This window comes from Halyomorpha halys, unplaced genomic scaffold (assembly GCF_000696795.3).
Source record: "Halyomorpha halys isolate HHAL.00 unplaced genomic scaffold, Hhal_1.1 Scaffold56.1, whole genome shotgun sequence".
Classification (NCBI taxonomy): Eukaryota; Metazoa; Arthropoda; class Insecta; order Hemiptera; family Pentatomidae; genus Halyomorpha; species Halyomorpha halys.
In genome coordinates, this window is record NW_027115012.1 from 732,742 (window position 1) to 743,609 (window position 10,868).

Below are 10,868 nucleotides of genomic sequence, written 5' to 3' on the forward strand. Positions count from 1 at the left end.
ATATATAAAAAATCTGTACTGCTATAAACCCTCAAGGATTAGAGGTACAGTGCTTTGTAAGTACTGTTACTAGAGGTGATTTGGTCAGAATCAGGTACATAATTTATGAGGCTGGATGGAACCCACAGGATTGACTCATAGCTACAGTAACACAATAAATAATTATCCGTCACTAACGCTTTTGAACCTGGGTCCGTAGAGTAGGACAGTGCCTTACCACTGAGCCACGCCACATATATAACCTATACAATACTTCAGACCGAAGTCAATAGGAACCAACGTAGTGTAACAAAGTGCAGTTTTGTAATCCAGGTTGATTTAATGCAACCGACGGCCCGCACTTCTGTCCCATCCGATGCACCCTTCGATAAATCGTTTCGAAGCACGGTGTATCGATGGTCTGGAATGACGTCATCAAGCGGGGGTGCGTTTGATCCAATAGGAAATTACTTGAGACTTCTAATTGTAAAAATAATCATAATAAAATAGTATAAATAAATAATGACTCTTTTTTTTTTTTTTTTTTTTTTTAGGTTTCTAATGTCCCAAGTTCATATATCTGTATATTTTACATTTTAAAAATATAAATTAAAATTAAAAATATATATACATAAGCAGTGTGGGTTAGTGGTCATATACCCACTTATGGAGAATAAACGTTTTGTGAAAAATGGCATTGCAGCACCATCTTGTGACGGTTAAGTGTATTAATGCTATCGTTTCCAGTTGTATTTTCAGGTAATATCTTTTTTGGAAAAAGATTGTTGGCAATATAAAGTAGATTTCAGGAAGATAGTCCGTGTAGCGGTCAATAAAGCTACCAAAATAGTAGATTAATAATAAATAGTTTGGTTTGGACTATCTTCCTACAATGTAATATTTTGTATATAATATAATATTTGAAGAAGAATTATTTTTTTCTACTAGATTGGCAGTTATTTTTTGCGGGGAAGAATGACAAATGTTCCATTTTTTTTTTTTTTTAATTTTTCAAAACGGATTTTTTTTTCATACATACTGGAAAATAGTTGTATTATTTATTCTTATAGTATTATATATTATTATAGTTGTATTAATTTATCGTAAATAATAAAAGTAAGGTGGTCCGGGTGCGGTCAAAATATCTCAAATAGTAAATAAATTATTTATTAAAGCCCAACGTTTTGGCCCACTTTGTAGGGCTTCATCAGGCTAAGAAAGATACCAGCAACTAAAAGAATATAACAAAATAAGAGAATATGAAATACAAATAAAAAAAACTAATATATGGCTAAAAATATGTAAGAATTTATATAAAAATGAATTTATTTTCTGTAATTAACTTTTTTCATTTTTATATAAATTTTCAAATATTGTTAGCCATACTTCACTTTACTTAAATTTCATGTTATTTTATTTTCTAGCTTTGTTACATTAATTGCTTGTATCTTTTTTAGCCCAGATGAAGACCTGCAATGTGAGGCGAAAAGTTGGCTAATAATAAATTATTTATTTACTATTTGAGTTATTTTTATCGTTCCCTGACCATCTTCCATTTATAATTTTTTTTTAAAGTTATAATACCGTTTGTGAAAGTTTATTAGGAGAATAAAAGTGAAACAAGAATTGAATGATTCGAGCCAAGGATGAGACAATTTTTAAAAATTTGATTTGTTCTTTACTCATTTATTATTATTATTATTATTAATTTTAATTTTATTAATCATTTCTCAACCTTCTTATGTAACCTCAAGTTCTTTATTTTCCGTCTTTTAGTGTGTTAAATTTTGTTTTCTCGTTCTACTTTTCTGTTTTTGCTTCTCTTGTAAATTATTAACCATATTTTGGGGAATTTTTTATATTCTTATCATTGTTTATTTTATATTAATACTATTTTATTTCTTCTTTTCTTTTATTTGTATATAATTTTTTTACATAATTTTAATCCTATCTTAAATGAATTTTTTTGTATCTTATTATCTTACTATGTCAAAATGTTTTTAATTGTTTTTTATCTTTATAGCCCTGGTGAAGCTCTACAAAGTGGGTTGAAACGTCGGAAAATAAATAGTTCTTCATAATTTTTTAAACAATTAGTAATTTGTTCTAAGTACTCCATTCTTTCTCTATAATGCTATTTATTGTGTTAATTTACTAATTTCATAAATCCAAATTATTTAACTATAATTCTAAGGATTAAGGACTATACAAAAGATTAAATAAGAAGTGTAGAATTATAACTATTAATTAGAACCATCACTACCAACTGAATGTTTCTTCCGAAAATACAAAGTATTTTGCCAATATTCTCTGATTATAATGAAAGAAAGAAAAATTAAAATCAAAAATGTTGTTTAGATTGGGAAAAAACATGTTTGCTTTAATTTATCCTACAGACGTTTCGGCTGTTTCTATAACGGACTACGTTTACTCTGAATAAGATGATTCCGATCAGAAACTATTTTGACATGCTGGAGGCTGTACAAAGACCTCGACCAATGTGGGTGTACAGATTCCTTTGTGGGTTCCCGATCTGAGGGTATATTGTCTCCACCACCTGGAAGGTAACACGAGATCTCAGCGCCCACATCTACCTATCAAATGCTCATCGTATCAATAAGCTACGAGGGGGTTCGCCAATTGTAGGGCATATCCCTTGAGGACTTCAAGTTGTAGAACAGTGGGCAAAACAGCCTTCGGGGCTCGAAAAAAAAACATAAATTTTTAATTAAAAAAAAAAATTATATATGATTGACTGTATATGAGTTAGTAGGCGATGGTTCAGAGTGCGTAAAAAAAAAAAAAAAAAAATCAAGAAATAAAGTTATATGATAAATAAAAACATAATTATAAAGTAATAAATGTAATTACAAGGTAAAAAATACAGATAAAACATATATGGGAGGATAATAGGTAAATTAACATCTCAAAGAAAGGAAGTGGTCGGGGTATGGTTTAAAAAAAAAAAAAAATCAAATAATAATCAAACTATATATTATGATCCAACGTTTCGGCCTACTATGCAGGGCTTACTGAATGGAAATAAACACAAACATCAATTTTAAGCCCCGAGGAAGCCTTGAAATGTGGAGCGAAACCTTGGATCCTAATGAATGGTTTAATTTCTATTTGAGATTTTTTTTTTTTACCTCACCTGGGTAAATTTTAACCTCTTTTATATTACACGCAGTCAATCATCGATCTTCCATAATTTTTATTTTTATTTTTGCTCTATGTTCTTTATTTAAGAAGTTAACTTACCCGTTATCCTCCCATATCTTTTATCTCTATTTTATATTATAACCATATGCTTACAATTGAGCAATAGCTTAAACAACGTTTCGACACACAATTCAAGTCTTCATCAGGGATAAAGTAAAAGTATACAGAATAGTGAAGCTAATGCGAGAGTATAAAATTAATATGGAAATAATCTGTACCGCTGTAATGGTATGCATAGTCTGAGGTACAGTACTTTGTAAGTAATATATTCTAAAACAGATATAAAGGTATACATATAAACAAACATAAAACATAAATAGGAAGAAAGTTAAATATCATATGTTACCCTTTTGGTATTCATCTTCAACAATATTACATTTTTTAATAATAATAATTAATTTGTTTATATATTTATCTTAGTTTTATTTACATGTCACTTTTATACTCTTGTATTAACTTTACCAACACTGTATCTTTTTATTTAAGCCCTGATGAAGACCTGAAGCGTGGGCTGAAACGTTGCCCATTAATAAATATTTGAAACTGTTTCTTAATAGAAATTATTTATGTCAAAAGCAGATAAGCGAGTGAATATAAACGCAAAATATAGTTATCGTTTATTCACATCAAGAATTCAACAAAACAAGTCAACAAAACTTGTATTTTGTCCCTTGCTTATTCAACAAAGTATGGATTTTTTGCAAGAACGAAGCCCATTGAAGACATGCATATATTAAAACATGCAATTTGATTGATTAATTATATTAAATATAATAAACTTATATAATCGATTTTAAAAAAGGTTCTAACTCTTAGTAAGTGTATGTCTAGTGCTTGTATGTAAAGAATTATCTATCAACAGTGAATATATCCACTTCTCGAAAGTAAAGTTTTTTTGACAAATTAAAATTCTATAGTTAAGACGTATTCAGTTCAATCCAAATTTTAAACTATCCCATTTAAAATTATTTTTTTTAGGAATTTATTTCCCGAGAGGTAGGGTTCAAACGCATCACACTTGTATCTAGTTGGTTGGGACCGCAGTAAAATCGTCCTTTACATAAAGGTATCCGTTAATCGAAGTTTATATTTTCTTTGACCGATACAAACTTTTTTTTTGTTATTATTTCACCGATTATAAACATTACTTTTTGAAATTTGACTTATTAGTTTTAATTTTAATATAACAATACATAACTTAATTTTTAATTGAAATAAATAAAACTTTTTTTCTGTACTGATTTCACAATTAGGTCCACATTCGTAGAAAGTTGAAGTGGAACGTATCCAATACAACACTCCTTAAAAGTTGTTGAGAATACGTCACTGTTTCCTTTTACGATACTCCAATTGCTTTCCTTAATCGGACCTAGCCAGCTCAGAGCTGCCTCATCGAATCGTCGACAGAGGACACCTGGAGTCGATATCCATCCTCTCTTCGAGGTCAGATCGGCCGACTATCTTATCATGAGGTGGGCCATCCTTTGTCCACTATCAAACAGGTCGTCTATCGCGTCTTCCTCCAACCGCAACCGGCCGAGATAATGTATAAGGGAAAGCAAAAAATAATTAATTTTATCAATACATTTAAAAAAAAAACTTAAAATCTTATAACATAAAAATTTATAATAATTTTTGGAGGGTCGACAAATGTAGTATAACTCATTTACTAAAAAATAACTATAAAAATTCTTTTCTATTACACTTAACACATTTCTAAATCGTTTAAATTAATCATATAAATTAGATAATTAATTAATGTAGTGGCGAATTATATTTTATTTATTAATTTTTTTCGCCTAGCTTTTAAACGGTGCATCCTAGCCAAAACTTTATGGCATAAATAATTAAACAACATCGAATCATGTATGCAGTCAGTAATATAGCGTCATAAATATAGTAATATTCAAATATTACGTCGTAAACCTGTAAGGTAAAAATTTTTTTCAAATTTTGCCAAAAATTGAGATTATTACAAATGAATCTAAACTTAGAAAAACGATTATTAAGCAGTTAGTTTGATTGAAAAAGCGAATTATAAATTTTATTTCCCTCTTATGGTTTTTCCTAATAAATGCTAAAAAGTTATAATAAAACAAATTAAAGAAAATGATTATAAAATTCATTTACTTATAACATAAATTTAAGGCTTGAACAGAAAAAAAGCTAAATAAAAGAAACGATGTAAAAAAAATTAAATAAATAATAATTTTAAAATATTTTTCTTGTAATTATGTCTTTATCCTAGAATTAGATTAGATAATAATCTTTATTTTTTTTATTATATATACTTTTACTTTATTTCCTTTTGTATTGTTTTATTTATTTATTTATTTTTCTGTAGCTGAATTATCATACTACAGCTTTTTTGTTCCATAACTGTTTTCTAGTAGTTATAATCCAAAAATAATGATATCATCACTGCCCGTCTATAATAATTACAATATTTTTTTCTTAAAAGAACATTTTTCAATATTAAAAATAATGTCAAAAATCAATTATTTCTTTCTTTTAACTTCTCTGTTAATTTTTTTTTTTTTAGAGCAGGTTAATTATTATATACTTGCAAATCATTAAAAAAAAACTGTTTATTAATTTTTAATAATTCAAAATAATAGAGAAAAAGAAAAGTTTTAAAATGATAGATATAAAAAATTCCCAGGGGAACTTTGAAGCTAAGGGGTGCAGTGTGCCAGCAGGAAGGAGGGTCGCTCGACCAGATAACCTAATTTATAGAGCATTCCAATAGCAACATAATTCTCGTTTTATATTATTTTTCTTTAGATATTACTTTATAATATCTTTTAGGACATCAAACCTATTTATAATCGTACATATAAAAAAAAAAATAGTTTCCAAGTGCTATTGAAAGAAAGTTTCAATGTGTTCTGAATCATCTCCGTTTGCTATATTATAGTCCTAAAAAAGATTTTAAAAGAACTATAAGAAAATTCTATAATCGGAGTTATATTGCTCACACCATCTCCAAACTTTAAAACTCTATTCCAATATTTACCGTTCTTTTGTACTATCTTTATCTTCTCTCACTGTACTATCAGATAGTAACATTTAAAACTCTATATTTTTTATCACGAAAATATGGATATAATAAATACCTATCTATACCTGATAAGTAGTGTTACCTGAGAAACTTATTTTAAATATTTTTTTTTTAAATTTTAAATAAAAAAGTATAAATGAATAATAAAGAGCGATTTAATGCAATGGTATGAAATAAATTGTCGAAATCACCTGAAGATTGCGTGGTATGTCGTTTAGGATGTTACATAAAATATGTTTTTGCAAGAAACTATGCCTTTAAGATTAAAATATAATTATCAAATCTAAAATATCAGATAAATTTTAAATTTTACAAAATCTTTGGAATAAATATTAAAAATTAGCTTAAAATGGTCAAACGTATAAAAGTAACTATATTCAAATAGATAATTAAAAACATAATAATACATGCACATACACGTATATTAGTAATATTTTTATATTTCATAAAATATTTTTTAGGGAGAATGTAATATTATTCCTTTAATAAATAATAGAAAAAAATGTGATCTAATGCTTACTATCTTGTGATAAAACTATGAGTAAATTTTCGTGGAGTCATAATTTTATTTTTAATAAATTATTGCACAGCTCTACTTTTAATTATTCCAATTTGTATTACATTAGTCAATTTTCATTTAAGCATACCCCCGAAAAAAAAGATTTTTTACTTGTAAAAAAAATATTATTTGTATTTTCTACTTCGTTAAAGTTCAAATAAATGCAGTATTTATATATTTTTTTCATCGTGTAACAATGAACTTTTTTAAAAATTGTATATACTCCATATAGGACGTATACAAATTAATATACAATTTTAATATAAGATTTATGGTGAATGAATAGGTATGTTTTTTTTTGTTTTTTTAGGGTTAAAAAATAATAAATCGTATACAATGAGAGAATAAATTTTAAAATAAAATCAAGCATTCTATACGTAACGATTTGTAAAATGTTAACACTTTTTTTAAATGCCAGGTACTGTTAGCTTTAAAGATTAACCGGCCGTATGTGTAATAGGTTTAAGCTCTTTTGTAGGACGAAATACAAAAGATGAAAAAACGAGGGGGTATTGGGGTCTGAATGGACATACGGCTCCCCAGTCGCTAAATAAGGTGTATCGGATTGGATGCGGTGTGGAGGAGCCCATTGTTATACAATAGGGGGTGGCCCCGTAGAGCCAGGGGCTGTTTGATCTATGAGTAATTTATATCGAGGAGGCTGATTCATCCTAACTGTCACTTTAAACTTTTTATATTATTTTAAAAAAAAATTTTTCAATATTAAATGATAATTATGAATGATTTAATCAGTGAATATTTTAGCTTTATGATTTTTTTTTTTAAATATATTTTAGAGAAAAATTGGGAATTTGAGTTAATATATAGATAAGTACTCACGTGACCAGACGTTAGCCAAAGACCAGAGACGGTACGAGAAGCTGTCGAAGCAGGCGGAGGAGTACATCTCTCCCTGAGTGACCATCTCGGACTGACAGACTCGCACCCACGCAGCGGGGCGGGCCCGCCCGAGCGGAGGCGGAGGCAGCCGAGCGATCGGCCAATAGGGGCGTGGCTTCCCCCACCACGCCCACTCTGACCTCCTTTCTCCAACCTGTTGTGACTCCGGCTTCTAGTTCAATAAGTCAACTCTCTACTAGTCATTCGGAAAAATTGTCTTTTTTTTCCTCTTCATCGGCCAGGAAATCTGTTAGGAGACATCTTGTACTACAAGAACCGTGGAGGGTGTAGTGCTTTAGTTTGGCAGGTGGTTGTATATACTACGTCTCTCTTAGGATACGATGACGTCATTTATTACATCCAAATACAGTTTGATTTTTTTTCGTTTTACAAAACAGTTCTGAACCTATTTCTTAGAAGATCTTTAAACTTAACAGTTAAATAATAATGTATATAGGTATAATTTCAAATATAAAGATGGTCAGGGTTGCGGTAAAAAAAAAAATACGTTTCGCCCCACTTTGAAGGACTTCATCAAAGCTATTCAAGATGATAGCTTACAGACTTTTGAACTTTCTACTTTTGACTTGAAAAGTCTGTAAAGCTCTCTTCTTGAACAGCCCTGATGAAGCTCTAAAAAGTGGGGCAAAACGTAGGATAATAAACTATTTTTATTCTTCTTGACCGCAACCGTGACATTCTTCTTCATATTTGAAATAATAATAATGTGTTTATTAAAATACTCTAATTGGAGAGCTCTTAGTAACTATGTACGACGGGCTATACTGGATAGAGTTCAGTCGGTTAACATGTGATGGATAAACAAACCACAGTTTTTTATTATTGCTTTGTTTCTACATAACTAATATAAATAAAGTGTTATTTTAAATTATAGACTGGTTGTAATATAGTTATTTATTTTTATAGGTTTGGTTATTTATATGCTTTCAGTTAAAATAGCACAGACAGACTGATATTTCTCAATTGTCTATATGTGTTTTTAAACTCTATAATGAATTAATTTTATTTTATATATTTTTTAAAATAAACACATTTTAAATAAATAATAATAAATGCTTAGTGAACCCGGAGGTTTTGTGCCGATGCCAAAATTTGTTCTCTACATTCATCTGTGTAGAGGCGCCTCTCTGAATCGAAATCTACTAAATAAGTTTTAACTTATAACTTTAACGCAATCCTCTCATCTATGTTTCGGTTTACTTCCCGGACGTTCACCTGCGGTTCAGTGTTTATATATTATACAGGGCAATACTATAACCTAAATTATAGCAATCCCCTTAATTCTCTTGTTAATTCATCCTTCATAGGTCAGAATAGTTTACAAAATACTTTATTTTCAATAACCTTAATATGCTGTTCTTCCCTTAGTGTCCACGTTTCAACTCTCAACAAGTCTTTGGTAAATATTTTCTTTTTTTTTCTCTTCATCGGTCAGGAAATCTGTTAGGAGACACCTTGAACTACAAGAACTGCGGAGGGTGTAGTGGTTTATTTTGGCAGGTGGTTGTGTTTACTACGTCTCCTCTCTTGGGATATGATGACTTAATTTATTACATCGAAATACGGTTTGATTCTATTTTGTTTTATAAAAGAGCCTTAGACCTATTATAGAAGGCACTTAAAATATTAAAAGCTAACAGTGAAATAATAACATAGGTTTATTTAAGGTTCGATGCCGATACCACCTTTCGTTCTCTACAAACATAAGCCAGTTACATCTACGTTTTGGGCTACATTTCGGACGTTTACCAGCCGGTTTAGAGTTTAACATTTTAGAGATCCATTCCTTAAAAAGTACAACAACCTTATACACCACAATAGTATAATCTGAATTATATTCAATTCAGCGTTGTGAAGTCTTTTAAATACTCCCGTTATCTCATTCTTTTCGGTCCGAATATTTTACGCAACACTTTATTATCAAAAATCTTCAGGGGCTATTCTTCTCTTAGTGTTTAGACCGCGTTTCGCATCCATAAAGACCAGTGAGAAGGATAATAGTTTTGTAAATTCTAACTTTTCAGTTTTTGTACAAAAGATGCGAGCTAAGCATTTCCCTTCTTCAACCTAACTTTCATTTCGTTTTTTCTAGTTACAGTAGTAGTTAAATACTTAAACTTATCTACCTGTTCAAAAGTATTTTCTCCTATATCTATATCACTGAAGTTGTTCCCGTTTCTAATGCTAGCAATAAATTTTGTTTTATCCGTATTTATATAAAATTGAAGACCATTAATGATGCCGTTAATTTAAGTGACAACGATATAATTTATAAAATACCACAACAATATAAAAACTTTATTTGTTTTTATATATCGAAATATTGAACTCTGACAAAATTTTAAAAAGATTGTAAAGAAACCTCCCACTCGTAGTATTTCAATGATTATTATAAATTTGGTCTCGTGGTCATCATCTTATAAAACTCAATTTACAAATATATCAGATAATAATAATATGAACCGTAATGACTTAGAACAACGGTTATAAAGGGAGGCGGTTTTTCCAAGATCATGCTCAACCACCAAATTTTTCCGCAATTAAGGATACCCACTTTATGAGGCTGAGTGGACTCCAGAAGGGCTCTAGAACTGACAGTGTTAACTCACGGATACAGGTTCGTAGCATAGGGCCTTACCACTGTGTCACTGCACTAAAAATATATAAAATAACAATATTAAATTGAAAAGCATACAAAAAATCATACAAACACCTTATAACCAATAATTATATTATTTATGACTTTAGTAAAAAACAGTTTAGTAGAAGAGATAAACGAATAATTTAGAATAATCGCCTTTAAAATATTTTATAAATTATATATTATGGATGGTTCAATATATAAATATATTTCCGTGTTATAAATTGCCAGGGAATTAGCCAAAGTAATTTAAAAAAAAAGAATAAACAAAATTAAATTTTTTTTTTTGGTCCAACCAGAACATGTGGACCATACTCGGAGTTTAACACAAGCGGTCAGTAAAAGGTCAGTCTGAATGACAGCCATCATTCATAAGTCAAACTGACGTGACTAACTTGAATCATTAAGACCCTACCACCAGGAGTTCCAAAAGTTTTTTTTTTCTGCTGGGGCACTCTTCTTGGACTAAAAGTCACGACACCTTG

The 10,868-nt window shown here is 29.5% G+C and overlaps 1 protein-coding gene across 2 annotated transcripts in view; it reads right to left on the reverse strand.

The window, feature by feature from the left end:
- The window catches only part of LOC106692428 (Zn finger homeodomain 1), a 61,765-nt gene extending 53,979 nt beyond the window's left edge, over window positions 1-7,786 (reverse strand). For both annotated transcript variants that reach the window (XM_014438376.2, XM_014438377.3), the window contains exon 1: window positions 7,662-7,786. In XM_014438376.2, coding sequence (XP_014293862.1) covers window positions 7,662-7,746 — 85 coding nt within the window. In that variant the 5' untranslated portion in view covers window positions 7,747-7,786. The remainder of the gene's footprint in view (window positions 1-7,661) is intronic.
- Window positions 7,787-10,868: the final 3,082 nt, after the last annotated feature.